The sequence below is a fragment of the Larimichthys crocea genome, chromosome X (assembly GCF_000972845.2).
Source record: "Larimichthys crocea isolate SSNF chromosome X, L_crocea_2.0, whole genome shotgun sequence".
NCBI lineage: Eukaryota > Metazoa > Chordata > Actinopteri > Sciaenidae > Larimichthys > Larimichthys crocea.
The window spans coordinates 4,453,357-4,476,424 of record NC_040020.1 but is presented as its reverse complement, the minus strand read 5'-3'; the positions used below and the strand labels follow the sequence as shown (position 1 = coordinate 4,476,424).

The window sequence follows — 23,068 nt, the reverse complement described above, 5'->3', positions numbered from 1 at the left end:
AACAAAAAGAAAACAAAAAAAACAATCCAAAGACAATCATGTGCAGCACAGAGAATCCCTCCTTTTCATTGCTTCTGGATAATATACTGTATATATACATCTATACTGTATGTGTATACTTTTGTCACAGTTACAAAAATAAGATACGTTACTGTAGATGCGCGACTTTACACACAAGGTGAAAACAAAACACAGAAAAGCTGTACAGTCCTCATTGAGGGCAAAGATACACACGATTGTTTAAAAAAAAAAAGTGACAGAAAAAGAAGGAAGGAATTGTATCGCCTTTAAAAAATTAATAAATACACAACCTTCAAACCGTATCATTATTCTTCCCCAGCCAACAAAGTATACTGTCTGTTAAAGTTGTGCTTCCCTTTAAAACAAAAACAAACACTTAAAATGGGATATCCGTTGATTTTGCATCGTTTATTGTAGTTCTACTGAATATAATGAATTGGTCCTTTGATTAAAGAGACATCCATGTTTGTTTCAATGTTGAACACTGTCAGAGACAGTATATCGTAAATACCTCAGCGTCAGAGGTCCTCTGCAACCCCGTCCCCTGTGCATAACAAGCAAAAGTATGCAAACCCAAATACGCACCCCGTCCCCCAAAATACACGCACAGCATTACTAAGATGGGTGAAAGAAAAAAAAAATAGTATCACCACTGCACAGGTTATTCTGCAGGAGGGTGAATACACCGTCGATATTACAGAGAATAAAACCAGAGGGAACTGCTCAGCTGACTAAAACGTGTATTGTAATAACAGTACGTCAGTTTAAGAAGGGACAACACCCCCCACACACAATACTGCATACGACCATAGAGCTGGTTAGGGAAATAAATCATGTATAATCTTATAGCCTATTTTTCTGACATGACATGAAAAGGTTCAAACCAGCAGCCTTTAGTCCGTATTATGTTGAAGAAAAGGGTTTGCATCATTTCAATGATAAAAACATTTCCACTGAGACAAACAAAAGAAATGACTTCTCAATTCGTTCAGCCGTTTGTGCACGCCTGGTTATGTCTAGTCATCATTTTAATCAGTGGCTTTATAGACAGCTAAACTACAGAATACTAATCGGACTAGTAGGGTTCGCTGCAGAAAGTGTGCAGTTAAGTCCTATAAGTTATTATATCACAATACATCAACCATTTTTTTTAAACATTATTTTTTACACAAGCTGCTGATAAAATACACGTTGGAGGATTAAAACTTATGCACCATAGTTTTCTTACGTCACTTCAAACTGGTTAAACGTCACAACTTGTGTTTTTTTTTCGCAAATCATGTCATCACTCCACTAATCACTGGCTCAGATATGTAATGTCACATACTTAGAATACAGTTTTGCCACCTCCCGATGTAAAATAAGAGCGAACGATTGCAAGCTTCACCCTGCTGCATCGATACAGATTTACTGACACCATGCTGTCTTGAAATCTCAAAGCTAAATTTGGGATTGATTTAGGGTTTTTATTTTTCTTCTTTTTGTTTGCAGGTAACTTTGGTATCTAAATCACGCGCACATGTTGATATGTAAAAAAAAATCAAAATACCATGGGTAATCTTGATTGTATAATCTAGATGTTTATAACTTCTGTCCAAAGTCGGAATAGTTAAACGGTGAAGACTTCCTTTGGACAGAATTTTTTGAGCATGACGTGTTGGTTTCTCCTGAAACCGCCCGATCATGCCAAGAGACGACTACCATTAAAAACAAAACAAAATCAGTTCAACATATTTTTTTTTTTCAATAAGATAAAACATTTGAAACACTTGAAAACATGCTTGACCTAGAGTCTCTAACAAACATGAAGCACGTGGACCGATTTCTTTTTTTTTCTTCTAGTATGTGAGAGAAAATTTTCTATCTACTGTTGAGGTTTTTCACAAAGTACAGTGAATGAGAAAAAGTGTGATTTCTTTTTGTAAAGCTGCTCTCATAAACTCATGACGGACTGACAGCCAACGTAAACTGAGACAAAAGCCGGTACAGAAGTGGATAAAATGACTATGGAAGCCTGAAGGTGCCTCCTAGGATAAGGGGAAGCAACAACATCAACAAGTTTTGACGCTCAAATGGTGCATACTCGTTTTAATTTCGATCTTTGTTCTTTATTGTGTTGTTGCTGTTTCGACTCCTTTTAAAGCGGAGTGCAGGTACAGGTGGTTTGGTAGGAATGTTTAGGAAAAAGGTTACTGGGAATACTGAAAAGAAGGAACTGGAGGCCAGGTTTTGTTTCCCCACTGTTGCAGACACAGCTCGTAGTGGCGACGTCCTAGTGAGGCAGTGGCACCAGGATGTCCACATAGTTGATGGGGAAGAAGCCAGAGTTGCCGTGCAGCATCCCCTCGTACCAGTTGTCATCGATCTTGTTGGTCAGGGTGATGATATCGCCTTCCTTGAAGCCTAGCTCACCTTCATTCTCTGGGTCAAAATCGTACAGTGCACGACAGCAGGGCTGGTCCATAGGGGCTGGATACAAGAGAAGAAAAAAGGGTTAGAGTTAGAGGAGAAGATAAGGAGCTGCATTTAGATCAGAGACACAATAACCACAAGAAAAGCTTGTGAAAGGCTCACCTGGAGACCTGGCTGAAAGAGTGAAAGAAAAGAGGAGGAAGCAGAGAGGAGGAGACAAAGCAAAAAAAGAGACACAATATGACCATCAGTGACCAGAAATTAATAACAAAGCATTCAGTGTTTAAAGGAATAGTTATACATTTTGGGAGAGTAGTGCAGCTAGAAGCGAGCTGGCTTAGTTTAGCATAAAGACTGGAAACATAGCGACTCACTCACAGGCTCATGCACGACAAGAGAGAAAAATATTGTTTGAAAACTAAAAAAAAATGCAGTTCCTCAAACGTCCACTTGAGGCTGGCTGCAGAACAAGTCAGTCTCCATAAGCCCCCATGTTAAAATGTCCAACTTCACAGCAGAAATAAACATGTTTACACCCTGGTACAAAAAACAGTTTTGGTCTCTATAGCTAATTTCCCCGTTCATGACAACTGCACTGAGTCTGAATTTTTATAGAACTCACATGTTGACATTATATTAAGTCTTAAAGTTTTGCATAATTAACAGCATGGCCACTTTGATTGACAGGTTGGTGCTGTTACAGATGGCTTGTTTGAGCACCCAGGCTTCATTCGGCCTGCCTCAGCTCCACCAACAAGCTACGTGTTTGCCAATTTTTAGATTAGTCGGGAGGCAGGAGAGGCAGGACTATCAAGATGGTGGCAGCCGGAGCCACAACACTCACAGCTTTACATACAGCTCCTCAGAAACCCATCGGTGATGTCACAGATATGACATCTAGTCTTTATACGCCATCCATCCTTGTAACTGTTCGTATTCTTGAGGAAAAACAATCAAGTCCCACAGATGCTGAGTTAACATCAACAATTCACCATGGGACTATGGGGACTATTTCCTGGCTCTCAGCAGTCGTCAGGCAACAAGCTGACTCTCCAGGAATTAGTCCAGCACATAACACCCCATAAAACAAATTAATTAGTGAGCCTCAGAGGTGCTGGTGGCTGGTTTTGTTGCCTTTGGACACAGCTGTTCCCTCCTGTATTCAGCCTTTATGCTAAGCTGCATGGATGTATTTCTGAGCGAATTACCTAAAAAACTCTTTGCCCAAAATGTTCAACTATTACCTTAATAATAAAAGAAAAAGGAGCAATTTTACATACACAAAAAAATAAAACAGGGACAAAAGAGAAACCGGTGGTTAGACAGAAACAGCACTGCAGACGAGCTGCACTGCAAACGAAAACGCAGACACAAATATACTTCCACAAAAGTCAATTTTAAAAAAAGGATAAAAATAAGAGTGATCGAGAGATTTTTGCATCTCTTCCCACGTCACTCTTTCTCACCTGGAGATCTTGCTGCAAAGGGGAAAGGAGAAAACAAAGGTGAACAAAAGTCACAGGTGTTTGTGTCTAATAGCATTTTCTAGATGGATAAATGATGAGTTGATGGGTAGGTATAGAAGGTGCAACAACGAAAAAGGTCAATAAACAAAGCGAGGAGAAACACGTGTTGGTTCATGAATAAGAAGAGCGTCGGACAGACAAAGAAACAGGAGGATGAGACGGAGCAAAGATTGACAAGTGAACAAAACAGAAACGGCAAATGCTCGTCTGCTGGAAAGCTTTTATTGTAACTGTACGTCTGCGTTCTTTGTACAGTGAGCAGACGGCACTTGTTTTTCTGCTGTTTGTTTGTATCATTTGAGTGCAGCAATTTTCTCACAAAAAAGAGACAAACAAAAAAATAATAATACAAGAATGACGAAGTAATGAAAGAGATATCTCTCCGGAGATTCACTTTTGTCTCACCTGGAGACCTCGCTCCTGGAGGAGGGGGGGGAACAGTAGAAGTAGTTTTTTAAGTAAGTGAGTTTTAAGTGTAAGTGATGTTATTGAAGAAATGAATTCATGAGCACACAGACGGAAAAAACATATTGACAGATAAGTTTGACCTGGCTCACCTGGAGACCTCGCCCCTGGAAGAATGAACAAAAATCATAAGGGGAAAGAGAAGAGTGCAGAGTTGTATTAAATTGTTCTGGACTGATGGATATTCTGTTCAGTACAGGTAATAACTGAAAAGTTGGGGAACGGAGCTGGGAAAAGAAATAAAATTAGGAAACACGATAAAGACAAACACACGGTAAATTCTCAAACATCTGCCAAACAAAGTCCAATTATTTTCTTTAATGGTGAATGAATCTCTTTTGTGTATTTCTGTTTCTCCACGTTTATACTTAAATCTGTTATTGTGCACAAGTTTCTCTTAAAAAACGAGTTGTTAATGAGTTTAAATAAAAGGACTAACCAACTTTATTTGATCATATTTTAGTAAGAAACCGCCCTGTCCTCTGACTAGCTGATAAAGTTCAATTCAGGTTTATTTATATAGCCCCAAATCATAACAGAAGTTATCTCTTTCCATGTAGAGTATGGTTATAATGTTATTTACAGAGACTCAACAATTCCCACCATGAGCAAGCAGTTGGCGACAGTGTCAAGTCCAATACACAGTGTGTTTCACAGTAAAAGTCTTCTAGCACTTAATCATTTTTTCGTTCTGTAAGGATTTTATTGTGAAACATCTGAATGTGAACTACAGCACTGCTTCTCAAACTGGTGGTACGTGACCTCCCCTACTGATTTTAAATATAGTTCATGTTATTCTGTTAAAATACTACAACATTTTGAATGGAAATAAGCTCTGAGATTGCTGCTGAATGTTTAAAATAAGTTTTGCATTTTACCTGCTACATCATCACGTTCACGTATGTTGCACGTGCATACATCCATGATTAGTTTATGAGACGACAAGATAGTAAGCTGAGGTAAATAAATAGTTCAAAAACAAGGAAAAATAGAAAGAGAAGTGCGGATCAGGACTTTCTTTCCAAATCAGCTTTCTGTCCTTGAACTGGTTCTGTTTTGTTATAGTGAATAAACCTGCCTGTGAACTGTCTGTAGCTGAATCAGCCTATGCTTCTGTATTTTACCATCTGTCATTATGGTGGTACTCGGAAGAAAATGTTTGAGTAACACTGGACTGGAGTGATACTGATTATACAGTATGTACTGTGTATATGCTGCATTTCATTATGATACATCACCAGTGTCAGTCTTGGCTTTCATCTGAGAATTTACAGTAAAAAATGAAAAACAGAGAGAGGGTTGTTAAAGGAAAAAAGATCAGGAATTAAAAGAAACTAGTCCAGAAACTTTCCTTTACAGCCAAATACTTCTACAAACGTTTTTATTTTGTCTTCACATCAGCTAGAATATAAATGTGTGTGATATCACAGTGTACCAGGACTAGTTTCTGGACATGCTTCTCAACAATAAGCTTTATATTCTGGGTCTCACCTGGAGAGCGAGCACTGTGGATGCCTCCATTGTGGTTCTCACTGATGGAGAAGTCCAGAGACGTACGTGGTTTAGGAGTGAACTCTTTCCTTGGTTTGACAGAAGTGTCTCTTATCCTGTAAAGTGGAAAACACAGAATCCCTCAATGCACAAACAATTGAGACATCCGATAACATACGGTAAGAGAAAACAGGAAGCGTGAGCACTAACCGTTCATCGATCTTACTGGAGAGCTGTGTGAGGATCTCAGCAGCCCGGCTGTGGTACTCCACCTGAGCATGGACCAGTGCAGCGAGCTGGCTCACCTGTTCAATCTGTTAAAGACGTGCATGGCTTACTGTTATATTGACACCATGACAGCTGTTGCACATCACCCATAAAACAATATCGTCACACGGTCCCTTAGCAGCCATTCTGGAGCTTTTAATAGTACCAGACAATCTTCCTCAGTAGACGATCTTTGCAGAAGTTCTTAAAATGCTCATATAAATGGCAACAATTAGAAAAACTTCATCTGTTGAGGAAGATTGTGTGAAATGACAGAAGGCTCTAGAACAGCTACTAATGGACCTTGTGGTGAAATTGTTTGTCGACACACAGGATCAACAATCTAGAAAATCCAGCGGCTATCGTCTGAAAACAATTTAGCCTCTGGCCAATGATACAGAGCTTCCAGTGTATCCAGCAGATATTTTCAGAAGACAGATAATGGAGATCCGAGATATCCAAGAGTTCGTCTACAGTCTGATTAGCATCTTTATACGCAGAAATGACATGTTGACTGTGGAGGAGGTCATCCACTAACGGTGGTGTTGAAGTTTCCTTGGGCTGAAGTTGTACCCGGTTGTGTTAATGCTGCTCCCTTCTGATGAGCAGTTGGCACCTTGCATGGTAGCCACTGGCATCAGTGTATATGTAGTGTGTGTGTGCATATATGTAGTGTAAATCCACCTTGAGTGGTAAGAAGGCTAGAAAGGCGCTGATGTCTTGCATGTCTTTAAAAAACGGTCACCATGGAAACGGAAACCAAGACATCCAATGCCAAAATCATGGTCCCCTGTCTACAGGCTCTGCATTCATATGCAGAGATTTATCGAGATTAGTATTTGTATGGTTTTACAACCTGAGAAACAATGGGTTGCCACATACAGTGGGCACAGACACATTAGCATTCAATAGAGTCATGTTTCAATCCAATCAGACATGATATTCAGTCCCAATCTTTTGTCCCCTTCTTTGATTACCATGGTTTGATGGTTTGAGGAGGACAAAAGGACAAGGGGAAGATCAGTAGCTAGACAAAGCAACCGTGTAAAGTACAGTACAATATTGTCAGTGGTGAATGAATTGAACAGGGAAAGTATTAAATCATCCTTACATCACTCTCCAACAGGTTGAACATGCTCTGCTCAGCGATCTCCTTGGAGTCGTCGAATTTCTCTAGTGCTTGTTTGATCTCGTCCTCTGTCACTTTGCCCTGACGTTTCTTCTTATAATCAAAGTCCAGACGACGACCCTCCATTTTCTTCAGGTGATGCTGCAGAAGAAGACCAGAAATGATTGATTGACTGATAGATTATTTTATTTTTTTGTGTGTGTGTGAAAAGTGTGTGTGTGTTCCCCTACCTGAATCTCCTTCAGATCTTTTTCGTGGAGGTTCTGCAGTGGATCAATGAAGTTCTGCTTGACCTCCATGTCCAGAGCATCCTTCACCTCTCCAAGCTCACGCATGGCTTCCCCAGCGTCAATCAGAGCAAGGCCTGGAAATATAAAAACACATTTAGACTCTAATCCAAAAGACATGTGAGCAACAACAGCTCAGTGTCAGCTGACGGTGTAGAAAAAGTAACTCTCTCATTAGAGTCTACAGCAGATTTTGAGGAGAGGTAAACATCATTTTGATGTCTTCACTTCTGAACTAAATAACAAAGCTGACTTCAGGCATCTTGTCTTGGAAATAGGCTCATGCATTTTTTATAACATTGTTACCGTGTCCTTGAGGGAATAAAATTATGCCACTTTGTTCTTGTGAAGCATAAAAAAAGTGCTTGTGCTTCTCTTTCTGTAAGAATCTGCCGCAGCTCACCAAAGTTAGATTCCTCTCCGAGCTCCCTGCCGAACCTCTGCATGGACTCTCCCAGGATGGCCTCGGTCTGTGTGTAGCCCGGTCCCTTCTCCTGTCCCCGCATACGTGACATGGAGTTCATCATGCTCATTTTGGCTCTGGTGGCTGTGAAGGCAAAAAAAACTAATGAAACCAAACATGGCTGGACTAAATTCCAGGCTTCAGGATGTTTGCGGATGATTTTGAGGGATTTCTCGAGCGAGTTTCAGTCTTTCTAAACACTGTGGATTTGAGGATGAGGCAGGCTGTTTGATGCAGAGTGGATAAAGAGTAAGTCCAGCTAGTGATGATCTCTCTCACATCGTGACTAACTGAGTATTTCAAGCTTTCTCTGCTGCGTTTGTTACCACAAAGCAACAGCACAGTGTGATCGATCAGTCGGTTACAACCGATGAGCTAAAATCAGACAGATCTCGTGATTAATTTAGTTATTAAATGATGGTCTAAACAGATCACTCCTTAAAAACGAGGCCTGCGCTGTGTCGTTTCTCCTGAAGCTGAATATATTTCATAATAATGGAAACTTAAATGGGCCAAGCATCTTTAACTTTAAATTACTGCAATAATGTCTTAAAATAAATAGTAATACAGTGGTTGCGCTGGTTAAATGTGGTCTATTATTCTAACATTGTTAATGCGTATAAATAGGTACAGAGTATCTAGCTCTTTATGTTATATTTTCAAGATTAATTGTGGTTATACTGTAAGATCATGTGTGCTAATAATATATACTGTATCGGTGCATAAATGTTATACATTTTACATTATTGTATGAACAATACATCACATTATCATCATGCCACAGCCAGTTTATGTCACCTGGATTCGGCTGCAGATACTCGGTAGTCTTCGTCATGATGTCCAGCACCGCCCGAGCGGTGGTGTCCATCTTCTGTAAACCACAATGTAGAAACAGCACGGAGAAAGGAGACAGAAACAGAGGGTGCACAAACAGTTAAGAAATAGAAACGCAATATGCGATGGCTGAAATGTTGCGGGATGGGAGAGGATGAAAGAGAAATATAGCAGCAATAAAAAACAATTTATGGATCTATGAACCTTTCATCTAATAGAGAGGGAGGTAAAAAAAAAAAACGGGATGAAAGAAAGTGTGGCTTTGTTCTGCAGCGTGGTGGTGAGAGAACGACGTGCAGAGCTGAGAGCTTCTCTGTTCTTGTTTAGTGTGATGAGACTCCCCACAGCTCTGCATATTAACACAAATCACCACATGTGAAAACACTTGCATACATATATTTATTGTCGCTCACATATAGAAAGAAATACATCACGTTATTCAGGGAAGCGTACACGTATGTGAGCAGATACGCACGCTGAGATATAAAGACACATTGAGACAGGCCTTATACTGAAAGGTTGAAGCTCGGCCAAGGAGAATGGAGGATTCATCAATACACTTGTTATGACACGATGCCGCCTCAGTTCTTAAGAAGCAGCTCTCGGACTTGTCTATACGCCCTTAGTCTATATATCCATAAAAGGACATTAGTCTGCAAACAAGTACTCTGTAGAGACTTCTTCATTATGTACCGATCTGTTGTGTCGACGGAGTGAGAAAGTCCTGTCCCCTCAATTAACATAGTCATGATCTGATTGGTGCCCGATTTTCTAAACACAATCATACAGCTGCTCTGTGTCTCAGATAGAAGAATTAACACTGACCTCAAGGCCTATATTCTACCTCCATATGTGGCATGCTAGAACATTTTAGAGTAAATACTGTTGGCATTACGGGGGCATTACGGACACAACACGCAACAGATAATTGCAAATTTCTGCTGCAGGAAGAATTCCCGGAGAAGCAATCATTCAAATGATATTTTAAAAATGAAGTCAAAACAAAACTCCTAAAAATAAATAGAGCAACTGAGCGTAGAAGTATTAATATGGGTGAAATCTGGGGAAGCTTTCTCAGCCAGACATGCAGGATATTTTGAAGTTTTTGCTTTGTGTTCAAGGTAAACAAGATAAAGTTGTAATTTTCACTACAAGGCAACTCAGTTACACACATTAATACATGGAGGCCACAGAGCAGCTATACTGGAGCAGTTAGGATTGACCTGGCAACCTTCAAGTAACAAGTCTTTAATCTTTAACTGAGATTTTGCAGAGCAAACACTGGTGCGTCGTCTTTCTTTTCGACTAAAACCTTCGACGTGTTTACCTCAAAATAAACAGCGACCGAGTGTTTCCGTTGACTCCCTGTTAAAGCGAAGGTCAGAAAATGTTTTGGATCCACTGATACCGCTGAGAGAAAAACCTTCTCTGAAGCGGTTTAATAACGCATCGCACAACATTTCTTCTTCTGGTAAACTAATAATAAGCTTTTCATTCTCAACAAGGTCATAATGGGGATAATAGAGAGAGTTCATCTCGCCTTTTCCATTTCAGTGAAGTCTTCATCCAGCTTCGTTCCTTCTGCACCTCCAACTTTCTCGCTCACTTTCTGCAAAACAAACACACACACACAAAAACATGGTAGGGTTGAAGCTTGAAGCACTGATTACAAATATGAAAAGCTGCAATTTCCAGACAATGCTCAATACTGATATGTAAGGACGAAAAGAGGCAATCAGATCCTGTTCTATAGTAAATTACAGCACGTGTAGTGTGACCCAGACTGTGTCTGCAACATCGCAGAATCACAACCTCTCTCATTAATTAAAATAATGTCAAACAAATACATGAGTATCAGCTCGGCCTTGTGCTTCACAGAACACAAACTCATTTCATCAATGATCACGCTGCGACATGAACCTCACAGAACAACACCGACGCTCATGGGTAACAATGTCAGGAATGTTAGAGATATTCACATCGGTGTTAACTTTTAATGAAATAGACATTAAAGTGTCAAACAAACACTTTCTATAGCACCAATCCAATCAGTGTTTTTAGCTTGAGACTCCTTAACAATGTCAACAGGTTGCAGCAATAAACATGAGAGCAGTGTGTAAAAATAAACACACTCTGTGGTGTATGTTTTTTCATCTTACTCATCCTGTTATTAATCTTCCACTCAGTTTAAACTTGGAACCCTTGTGTGAGAATATATGCTTTACATATTTACAATTACTTTGCACATACACCTCTATAACTCAGTCTAGACTCCTTCCTTAGACATGACAATGTGAGCTTTACCGTTCAGCAACGCAGACATTCTCCATCAGTGCTGGAGAGCAGCAGAGAGGGAGATAAGAGACAGAGAGGCGGAGATAAAGAATGGCCAGCAACAAGCTAAAGACCTTCATAGCTTCAGACGTGGCACAGATCCAAGTTGCACAGACATAAACACAGATATATCTCCTCTGGGCTCTTATCCCCGCACTCTCTTTCTCAGTCTGCTGGTAATATTTCCAGCTATGCCACCATCCAGCTCCGGTCTGTGATGTAACCAGATGGCCTGAAGTGCCAGCAATCTGACACAACGAGGCCAGACACGGCCCTCGGAGGATGGACTGAGGGAGGGGAAAAAAAATGCTTTCAGGGAACGTCACAATGCATGACTAAAGAAACTATGAAGACTAAGGTCAGTGGATGAAGTCTTTCCTGCAGTATGAGGCTGTAAAACAAAATTACACATGCAGAGTTTTTATAGATTTGCTCTTTTCTTTTCTTGGTGAAGAAATTTCTCTTTTTTTCTGGCTCTAGTGAGAACACAGAGGGGGTGATCTGTGACAGACAGAGCAGAGGGGAGGGTGGGGAGTTTGTAAGACTAAGCCTGTGACAGTAGTTTATGCAGCATAAGACTTTCTAAGGATTGGTGCTCTATGAGTCATCTTAGCAAAATCTCCCGTGATCCCACTGCTGTAAAACAGCTCTGTACTCTGACAGCAATGCAAAACACACACACAGTAGGAGTCACATTTCCTGTCATTAGTTTCACCGACACATCACTACAGTGTCTTCAAATCCCCCTTGAACCGGTTGCCATGGAGACAGGTACCTTTGCCCGTGCCTGGCTTATCAGGTATCGTGTCTACATCTCTTCAGCGTCTGAAACTTCCTTCCTCGAAATACAAATCAGGAGAGAAACGGAAGACGGCGACGAATGAGTTGGTAAAGACTGTTATTACACGTCGCGTGTGCATGTGTAGTATGTTTGACATGTGTGCCACAGCTGTGCAACCACAAGCGAAATACGTAGTGACACTTCTGGTGTTCATCCAGGCTGTATTATCACATGCTGTACTATTTTACACCTGAGATACAATATGAGCGCACAGTTACATGTGATTTCAGATGGCCCGAAATGATGGCCTCCTTTTAGATAGAAACTGGTATTTATATATAAAAAAATGAGGCACATATGCTTCATAGCAGACACACAGGCTTTAATGAGTCATCTCAGCTGAGGTACACGTATTCCTAATTGACAAAGAGAAGGATAACATCAAAGGGAGACTTTTTTCCCGAGCTCTAATAATCTTTTTCTAATAATAAAAGCAGTGCCTGACGTCTGTATGTAATGACACAGTCATTATTTTGGTTCTGTCAGAGGATATTTCCAATTATTCGTTCTCTTCAGAGAGACTCATTAGTCAGATTTTTTATTTTTATTTTTGAGCCTTTGATAGGAAGCAGCTGAAAAATGAAACAGGATGGCAGAGAAAGATGGATAAAAAAAAAAAGGGAGCACGACATGGCTGGAATCTAATCCAGGCTGCTGCGATAAGGACTGAGACTTTGTGCATGGGGCTCAAGATGATGATTAATGCTCCGCACCAGGTTGAGAATACGCTCAGGTGCAAAAACAGCTTTAAGATGACTGCGATTTATATAACAGGACGATTCATTTTACGCAGCGTTTTTTATGATTTTAAGGAGGAAAGTAGGTTCACTTAGTTCTTACACCTACAGTTTGCATACTGTCAGTGCACATGCAGTTTTCAGGGGGCAGAGAGAGGGGGAGTGACACATAGTAAATGGCCGTCCGATGCGGGATTCGAACCGAGCCAGCTGCAGCGAGGACTGTAGCCTCCACACATGGGGCGGGCGCTTAACCCACTACCCTATCGACCACCCAGGCTGCAGAAATTTTGATATTCAGTTTATTATCACACATTAAGAAAGGCAAGAAATCATGAACACTAAGAAGATGGGACAGTGAATTGTTTGAAAAATTATTAGAAAATCTAAATAGGGTTGTTCAAGCTGGAAACAGGCAGAATTAATGAACCCTAACGAACAATAATAACACCACGAGTACTTACATTCATCAGAAAGTAGAGGTACTAACTAATAAGTGTCCACAGGGTACACAGAATAGGTGAGAACTGGCTTCAAAGGTTTACTTTTGAAGACAGAATAGGTGAGAACTGGCTTCAAAGGTTTACTTTTGAAGACCAATATGGAAGAGTTCACCTCACACACAGTATTCAGACCGTCGTTATTTGTGTGTTTGAGTCTGTGTGTCCCACATCTATGATTTCTTTAGCTTGGAGATAGAGAGGGGCTCTGCAGCCAGAGTGGATGAAAAACAACTCAGTCAAGCAGTTCCTGCGAGGATATGTGTACATCTTGACAGATAAAGAGCAACTGATGAATAGAAATGTTGCTGTTGGTGGCTGCTTTGAGTAAGTGGAACGGGGCTGTTGTGCACCCCGCTGCCTGTGGCTGCTGTCAACGCATGTTCAACCTCCAGACACTTGCAAAGTGGAGAGCAAAGACAGAGCCGGTGTTGCGCTTTGATTGCTGCAAGCTGAGGAGACAGCAATTTAGTGCAGTGATGGGAGGAAGATGCATGCCAGGATGACACTGAAGGACTATACAGATAGCACAGCCAATAACCACAGGACTATTGATTGATGCTTTACTTACTATGACTTAGTGCACACTCAAGGAAATGTGACCCAGCTAATCTCACCTAAAGCCCAAGAAACCGGCAATGTCCCTTTTGCTTTCACACATAAATGATCTCTGTGCGTCCCTATAATCTGTCCCTCACTCCCTCTTCTTTCTCCACCCATCACTCTCTCTCTCTCTCTCAGCCCTCCCACTCCTCCCTGCTGGGCAAGGACACCACAAGGTGAACGGAGCAGCAGTGACAGCAGTGGGAAATGAACCTTAAAGGGATACTGTACGTAGAATGCACAGTGGGCTGCTGGGAAATAACAGCAGTGGCGTAGATGATATGTAACCCATTAGTTCACGCGCTCGTATTCGTTAAGAGTGTCAGTGCTGACACATGCAAGGAAATGGAGTTGATTGGCGGTCCCTCTGCGACGCAGGGATGAGGTTTCACTGAAGAGTTCAGGCCAGGTTATTCCTACGCTGCAGCGCAATTTAGACTTGTTTTAAGACATGAAATATGCTCTGCTTTGAGTCATAATTTGGTTCTGACATGGTTAAAGGATTAAAAATATTCTTCCACATTGACAAATGTAGAATCTATGGACATGCAAGATGTCAGAGAGTCTGTTCTCTCTATATGGGAACTAGTTTCTTATTTTCATATCACACTTTTAAACTACGTCTGCCTTCCAAACAAACTGAGATGTCCACGTCTTGAGATGAGCACAGACGAATGTGAAAACAGCAACACTCTAGAGAGTGATGTAACAATAAGTAAACCATATTTCTGTCTGGAGGGAAACTTTAACACTAAATGGAAATGTGCAGAGAGGAAAGAAGCTAAGGGCACTTAAACAATTTCCTCCCTGATGCAAAAATAAATCACACATTCAACCGAGTGTAATCATAAACAAACAAGAAATATCTGAACACTTAAGTAATGTGAACAAGAATCTACAGCAGCACTGACACAGCATCCATCCACTCAGGGGATCAGCAAAGTCATCAGGATTCATGTGTGCACAAACATTCATCATGATGCTTCTCACAAAAAAGATATTTCAGTCCGGACCAAAGTTGGAGGGCAGACCGACATCATAAACTTTAAGCAGAGAAGACAAAGGTCAAGTAAAAAAACAAACTATCATAACTCCACACAGAAAACATTCGTCGAGGTCACGTAAGGTTTCAGTTTTTCTCTCCTCACTCTGCATTTTTCTCTCCATGTGAACCAAATCAGACCAGATTAAAAAAAAAAGATGCTAAACGTGTGGAGAGAGGAAAACAGCCCAGAGACGTTGCCAAAGGCTGCAGGGCGTCCTCCCTCCCTCCTCATCCAACCAAAATCCCTTGCATCATCACACGGGTCAGACTGCAGAGTGTGTCCTGATATGCTCTCACACGGGATGTTTTAAAAAGGGATACGTGAGTGTTCGCAGAGCCTCAGGTGACACAAAAAAGGTGTGAACAGCCTGTTGTAACAAGTGAACTTACAGTGTTTACTGCTCAGAGGTTTTTTTTTTGCACTGATGACTTAAAAACCTCTCAATTCATTGATTTTACAAGTTCTTATTTGTTGGTTTTAAATGTCTTTTTAACAATATTTAATGGACAAAGAGGCCTTTATTTCACATCAACAGGAAGGGAAGAATTAATAAAAAAAAGTTATGGTAAATATGTCTATTTGTTGAGAGTCAATGAGAAGATTGATACCGCTCTCATGTCTATACGCGAGCAGCCAGTCAAAGCCAAAATATTCTTATAAATCAGCACAGACAGTTCACCTGCAGGCCGACGGTACTTTCTTTTCTATAAAGAGCGCTGCCCACACAGATTAATGGAAACACTCCTGGCAAACACAACACGGGAGTTTAAACAGCAGGGCTTTACACCTGTGTAAGACACCCTGAGCTAATACTATTACAGGGCTGAGGAGGAAACCGACTGCAGACACATAAAGAGCCTGTTGTTGTTTTTAAAAACGGAAGTCCAGGATTAGATTATGCTTCACGATGCAGAACGCGGTGCAATCAATACTACAACATCATATCTACACATGCACACACGGGCCTGGGGTTACGGTGTCAGCTCATGTTTCTACACCTGCTTCAGTTTTTTCATATGTGAATTTCACATTTCACATTTGTGGAACTCAGAGGAGAGAGGAGTTAATATTTATGCATTGTTTTATCCATAAACTCTAAAAAAAACCTTAATGGTTTGTGTCTAAAGCTCTATTATGATTATCTGATTGACAAGCACTTGTGCTTGTTCGTGGGCTGAACCAACTGTTTATAGCCAGGCCCTTTGTTCAGCTCTCTCTCTGTCTCCGCTACTTCAATAAACTACCCTGCTGCTACACCCCTTATTATACTCACTGTTTGAACCAGCCGTAACATAATGATGAATTTATTTTTTGCTTTACTTGGTACATTTCCTCCATTATTTTATTTTTATACCAAATATGCTGTGTAAAATCATTTCTCATCTCAGTGGTTAAAAGGGCTCTAAAGCTTGTTGTTGGAAAAAAAATAACATCAGCTAAAAGGCGGAAAAGCACTTTGAAAAGACGTGCATTCATCGATTTGCTGAAAAATAAACTCATAGTGCATTCTAAAGTACAAAGCATTGACTTAAGTGATATATGGACACCTTTCACAACTACTCACTTGTTTTCAATAGCAACTTTTGTTGTCTTTACTAGTACAAGAATATAAAACTAAGAAACAAGAGGCCTTGAAGAGAAGCCAATGTGGAAGTGACAAAAACTGCAGTTCCTCAAACGTCCACTTGAGGCTGGCTACAGAATCTCCATAAGTCCCCATGTTAAAATGTCCAACTTTTCACAGCAGAAATAAACATGTTTACAACCAGGTATAAAAAAATAGTTTTGGTCTCTATAGCTAATTTACCCATTCATGACAACTGAACTGAGTCTGAACGTTTATAAAACTCACCTGAAATTATATTAAACTTATGAATAATTAAGAACAGGTGCCTTGTTTGAGCAACAAGGCTTCATTCAGCCTACCTCGGCTCCACTGAGGTCCATTTTTGGATTAACACGGAACCGGTGGAGGCCGGACTGCCAAGATAGAGGCTGCCAGAGCCACTGCACTTTGATGTTCAAAACGAGGCTTTATAAACCGACGGGTGACGTCACAGATACATGTTGTATAAGTCTATGGGTGAGGCACAGTGCGGGTTTGAACTGAGTACTAAAGTCAGAGGAGAAGCCACCAAAGTTATCAGAATACACCCTGAAAGAGACACGAATGGTAATCCGTCTAACAGCTGAGATATTTACGGACAAACTGACAGTTGCACTAAAATGAGATGCTGAATATTGAAAGAGGATGGCTTTCATTTGCATTTTTAATATGGTTCCATATGTCCATGATGTATGCATGAATGCAGAGGTGCATCCATAAAACACCTACTGAGACTTATACACACTGCAGCAATACAGCAATTTAACACTCTCTTCACGGCTGTGCACCTTAAACAGCATCATTCGTTTTATATTTAACATTCACAACCGTCCCGTTAGCATTAGCATCAGTCACATGGCGTCCAATGTGAGGCTCACTAGGGAGTGTGCTGCCTGCTGTCGCTCTCCACCCTCGCCTCCTCCCCTGCTCGCTAGTCTAATCCTGGCTGGGCACACAGAGGCCCCTGCTTTAAATACGCCCAGGATGGAAGAGGGAGATTAAAAATGACAGGAGTGATTAGTGAGGCTATTAGGAGGACAACCCCTGCTGCTGGACAATAACAGGAGGATCTGACTCATCCTGACAGAATTAAAACATCCCTCGACTCCTCCTTCACCTGCCTGCTCCCTAACTGCCCTTTCTACTCCTGTGTGGGGAAAGATCTGAGTGGAAGCATCCTCCCGACATGTGGTGGTGGTGGGAAAGAGATATTCACATTTACATTTCTACCTCTCGTTTAGTCTGCACACTGAGGTACGACTGGAATATTCTTCACCTTTTCCTCTCCTTCAAACTCTCCATTTTCTTCTTCTACTTCGTGTGTTGTGCGGCGATGACGTAGGGAAACAGAAAGGCTTGGGTCAGATGGGAATATGACAGCGAGCTGCCAAATATTGAAAAGCCAACAACAATTGCGTAACAATGCCCAGAAGATCTTTGTCTCTATTTTCTCTCCTCTCGCTCTCTTCCCTTCTTTCCACTTCTGTCTTTATCACCCCCCCCTTTCTCTATTCTCACCTCTAAATACCCTCAAGGCCTCGCTGTACTCAAACACTGTGCCGAGTATATTCACTGCTGGACTGTGACTCAACAGTATGTCCTACTGCATTTTCCATAACGGGAATCTACACCGTCACAGTTAAACCTCAACTTTGGGCTGACCAGGACCTCTGAACACAGACTGCAGCACCAGGAGGACTGAACTCTGAACAGATATTAAAACTTTATTTAGAATTAAACCCTATAATTGCACGAACAGTCCTAAGAATAGACCTGTGCTCTCGTGGAACCAAGGAAAATCTATTAGCCTTAAATCCTGCGTGGGAGTGGCTGGTTCTTACTCCAACTACAGCTGCGTGGGGATGATAGAAATCCTGCAGGACATCAAGGCCTGAGGTGGCATTAGTGGGGACAAAAGTCATTGATACGCCAGGTTGTGATGTTTTACAAACCCACCAAGAAACAAGCAATGACCGCATCCTTACACGAAATTACTGCTAAAGTTAAGGTAGGAATCAAGTGCAGACGAGTACCCTGACAGGACCGGACAGGGGTACCACTGTTTCCTCTGTCCAAACTCAAGCAGGCATCAATCCACTGGTTGACCATATTGCTTCACTGACCTCTATCCTCTCTGAGTGTGTGGCCTGTAGCTATTATAATCTGATTTGTAAGCCTTTGCATGGCTCTTATGTAAGAGCAGGGATGAGTCTGAAGCTCGGGAGATGTGTGCACACTCCAATTCATCCGTGTACCGCTTGGTAAAAAAACGGGGAGGGGGAACCAGCTGGCACTGTGTGTGCAGAGAGCATGCCAGAGTTTGTGAGCATTGGGATACGTGACGATGATGATGAGACAAAGATGGAGGATGAGTAACGGCATGCACACACACGACATGAATGATGACGAGCTTTTGCAGAGCTGCACGACTAGACTGAGTGTCCAGTACAGCTGACAGATAACAATGTTAACTGCGCTCACTTTGGATTATTCTTTTTACGGTAGCACTTTCATGATTTGTGAGTGTACACTTCTAAGTAAGGATAATCCTCCATCCATTCGACGTATCACTGCTTTGATGCTGAAATCACTTCTATGATTAACTGCACGTTACCAGTGCTCGGTATTTGCTGGACAGTCACGCTCTCAGCATTCCCACGCCAGACCACCTATAGTTCTGCCAACCAACCGTGAGAAGGTGTGAACGGCTCAATGTGTTCAAGTTTCTCTCTAAATTCCCTCTTGCAATCATTTTCTCAGCACTCTGCCTTCTTCTTGCTCATTTGTGAAACTCACCTGTTGAATTCATCATGTATTAATCTCTCTTGACATCCATCACTGTATAAAATCCTAACAACCACTAAAAGCTGGAGTGGTTTAACGCCTCACCTCGCCGCAGTGATGTAGAAGTGTACTCCAGGGTGTGTCGGTACATCATGACATCACTGTTTCGTATTATCAGAGGTGCAACAGACGTGAAACTCTTAACCAGAAACGCTGCAGTTCATCCTGATATTCAAGTTACACTGTTTAATGGTACTTAATGTCGTAATGAGTTTGAAACAGTTGAATGGTACTCTCAGTTTTTATTTTTACTTTTAAAGATTATTTTTTTGGCCTTTTATGCCTTTAATGATAGGACAGCTGAAGATAGTCAGGAAGCAGGGGGCAGAGAGAGGGGGAGTGACACACAGTAAATTAGCCGTCCGATGCGGGACTCGAACCGGGGCCACCTGCAGCGAGGACTATAGCCTCCACACACGGGGCGGCCGCTTAACCCACTACGCTACCGACCGCCCCATACTCTCAGTTTTGATGACATCCCCAGTCTTAAACACATCTACTAAGCTCCTGTTTCTCCACCTGGCTCAAACAGCCGTCACATATTTAAATCTCTAAAAATGATTCAGTAACTACAACAATAAGCAAACATTTAAGTTAAAATGACTCCGGAAAGTAACGTTACTCTGTGGCAAACAGATGAGGTTTTGGATTTCACAGTAAGTGAAGTAGGACGCAGCAGAATTGGAGCATTGTTGTCGAGTGAATCCGGCCAAATCTCACTAAAAATAACAGATTATAAAATCAAGCCTTAAAATAAAAGCAGCTTTAGAGGGTTTTTTTTGCTAGAAACTCTTGGAGGAGCGACTGGATACTTGACAAGTTCGGTCATCAAAATGAAATTATTAAAAGATAATGGCTATTTTCACAAAATATCAGCTTGAAGATATTGAAATATATCTTTCAGCATCATTATTGGCTAAAGTCTTTTCATTCATCAGTGACAGACAGAGAGGAACCTGACCCTGAAACAATGATTTTATAGATGATCATCACATGGAGTGACTCACCATTCACTCACAGACACACACACACACACACACACACGTAGAAGCTACAACCAGAAACAACACACTAGCTTCCCTCTCCTTCTTCTGTACTTGCTTTCCACTCTGAAATTTCCATTTCAAACACCAGTGTGTCTTAGAGGAAATAATGACAGAGCTCTGAGGCCTCTGGAGGACTTGACTTCTTCCAGCACATCACTGAAAAGGGAAACATGTTATATTTATACAGCAAGCTCATAGTAATATAAATTTAATGTTTACCCATCAGTGTCGTGAGTTAAATCTGCGTGGGTGTAATGATGGTGTTGCCTAGGATAATGAGCGCTGAAAATCATTATTGATGATAGTTATTAAAACTCAGTTTCAGACCGCTGCCTGCACTGTGTGTGTGCATCTATGATCCACAGATTCATGGCTGCATCATTTATCTTTATAATATTTTATAATCCAACTGTCCGTGGAGATACTGTACTGTAGATACGTCTCCTATTAGTCATACAGGATGAACACTAGAGCAGCTGCAGCCTTTAATTAGTGCAATTTTTTACCAATTTTGTGTCAAAGTGCCCTTTATATTGTCAGGACAATCAGTAATATTTCTGGAGATGGCTTATTGGTATTAGAGAACAGGTGAACTGTCAATATACGTGACATATGACGACAAGAATCCACACACAAGCTGAGCACATAGTCATAAATTATAAATGGTCCAGTGGGATTGTAGTGTGTCACTACATTAAGGCTTTTATACACATGGGTAATCCAGAAAAGAAGATACATAAATTAAAATAATCAAAGATTAAATCATTTTTATAAATCGTGACTCGTTGTGAGGATCCATGGTTAGTGAAGGATGCCGCCATGTCTCCCATCAGAAAGACCCTCCGTGTTTTGTCTGCCTCAAGAGGTGTTTGACCTTTCACACAAATTGCTGCAACACACACACACACACACACACACACACACACACACACACACACACACACACACACACAGAACAGGGACAGCAGTACTCAACCAGCTGTCACATGCAAATCCTGCTGTTAAAAACTCAAAGAAATAGTCATCTAACACAAACACGCAGCTGCACTGCATCAGTCGATATCAGAAACGATCCTCCTCACCATTGCTCAATGTGTGAAACCCAGACTGAGCGGCGGAGTTATAATCCTCATTAGCTCACCTTTAGCTCATTTCTGGGGTAAGTGGTCCTCGAGTTAATCTTATTTAGTCAAACTACTGTTCCCAGGCTTCAGAGTTACGTCAGGTCAGTTTGACTCACGTTTTATGCAGCTGATTGTTGGAGACTATCAGGAAAGAGTGAAGATGAAAAAGCTTGAGCTTGATTTCTAAAAACGGAAACATTTAAGGAAGCACAAAGACTCAAAGTTACAGGAGTCATGAGCAAAAGTATGAAAAGAGAAAGTAAGAAAAGTTAAATATGTGAGAGAAAGAGAAAAAAATAATACAGTACAGTGAGATAAATAGCTAGGACTGTATATTTAATAATAAAGCTGAAACAATACGTCGATTAGTTGATCAACAGTACTTTGATAATAGGTAAATTGTCATTGTTCAAGCAATAATGTCAAAGTAGTGATAGCATAGTATAGTATAGTATAGTGTAGTATAGTATAGTATAGTATAGTATAGTATAGTATAGCATAGTATAGTATAGTATAGATATGCTGCTTTTCTTTGCCTGATAATGATCGTAAAGATGAATGTCTTTTTTAAATTTTAGATTTTTCGGTCTGAAAAAAAGCAGTTTGAAGACGTCTCATTGGTCTTTAGGAATTTGTTTTTAATAAATCAAACAGTTAAATCAATAATCGGCAGATTAATTGATGACAAAAATGCTAACACAATAATAGTAGCAGCCCAGTTGTTCAGTATGTGAATTTAACACTCATTCATAATATAAAACTGCATCACGTGAGTGTGTTTCTATTGTATATTGATACATTTGTACACATTATATGTACACATATTACTAGCTTAGTATACTGCACATAATGTAATGCAGAATTCAACACCAGAAATGCATTATTTAAAATCATAAAAGAATGCTAAAAAAATGTTATTATTCTTTTTATTATAGTTTCCTCTGTCTTCATCTGTTTAATTTATGGTTGTATAGAACACCGTGTGCATACAGCATACAGTAAAAAACAAGGGTTCATAATGTACAATGTGATGTAAGATAAACATAATAAATATATTTATATGCATATAAATAATAAAACAAAGAGAGAACGCATTAGAAAACAGAGATGATTGGTAGGAAGATGCTGGGTGCTGCATGCCTGCAGGGAAACAACACGTTGTCTCTACACGCTGTACCTGTTGCCTGCAGGGAAACAACACGTTGTCTCTACACGCTGTACCTGTACTCTGTGAGACTCCAACACACTAATGTCCCTGAACTCAGCACCTCGTTTCACCGGAGTCGCACAAATGCTGCCTAGCATGAAAGAAGATTCATTATCGCTGATAAACGACTTTAACTTCCAACTTCGAGCTCAACCGTCGCGCAGCAGCGGAGTAATGGATCCATGAAGAAACAAGCAGCCGCGCTTTAACACAAAAATCAATAAAGCAGCTGAAAACAGATTTCTTATCCCCCCCAAACTCTACCACAGACTTTCAATCACACTG

The 23,068-nt window shown here is 40.8% G+C and overlaps 1 protein-coding gene across 6 annotated transcripts in view; it reads right to left on the bottom strand.

The window, feature by feature from the left end:
- Positions 1–299: 299 nt before the first annotated feature.
- Positions 300–23,068, bottom strand: part of sh3gl2a (SH3 domain containing GRB2 like 2a, endophilin A1) — a 35,502-nt gene continuing 12,733 nt past the window's right edge. The window contains exons 2-13 of one of the 6 annotated variants that reach the window (XM_010743866.3): positions 10,436–10,504; positions 8,860–8,932; positions 8,002–8,145; positions 7,542–7,675; positions 7,294–7,452; positions 6,126–6,229; positions 5,916–6,031; positions 4,517–4,531; positions 4,365–4,379; positions 3,900–3,911; positions 2,596–2,607; positions 300–2,490 (exon numbers count right to left, since the gene is read on the bottom strand). In XM_010743866.3, coding sequence (XP_010742168.1) covers positions 2,294–2,490; positions 2,596–2,607; positions 3,900–3,911; positions 4,365–4,379; positions 4,517–4,531; positions 5,916–6,031; positions 6,126–6,229; positions 7,294–7,452; positions 7,542–7,675; positions 8,002–8,145; positions 8,860–8,932; positions 10,436–10,504 — 1,050 coding nt within the window. In that variant the 3' untranslated portion in view covers positions 300–2,293. The remainder of the gene's footprint in view (positions 2,491–2,595; positions 2,608–3,899; positions 3,912–4,364; positions 4,380–4,516; positions 4,532–5,915; positions 6,032–6,125; positions 6,230–7,293; positions 7,453–7,541; positions 7,676–8,001; positions 8,146–8,859; positions 8,933–10,435; positions 10,505–23,068) is intronic. The other 5 variants (XM_019256073.2, XM_010743867.3, XM_019256074.2 and 2 more) reach the window with 5 other exon arrangements.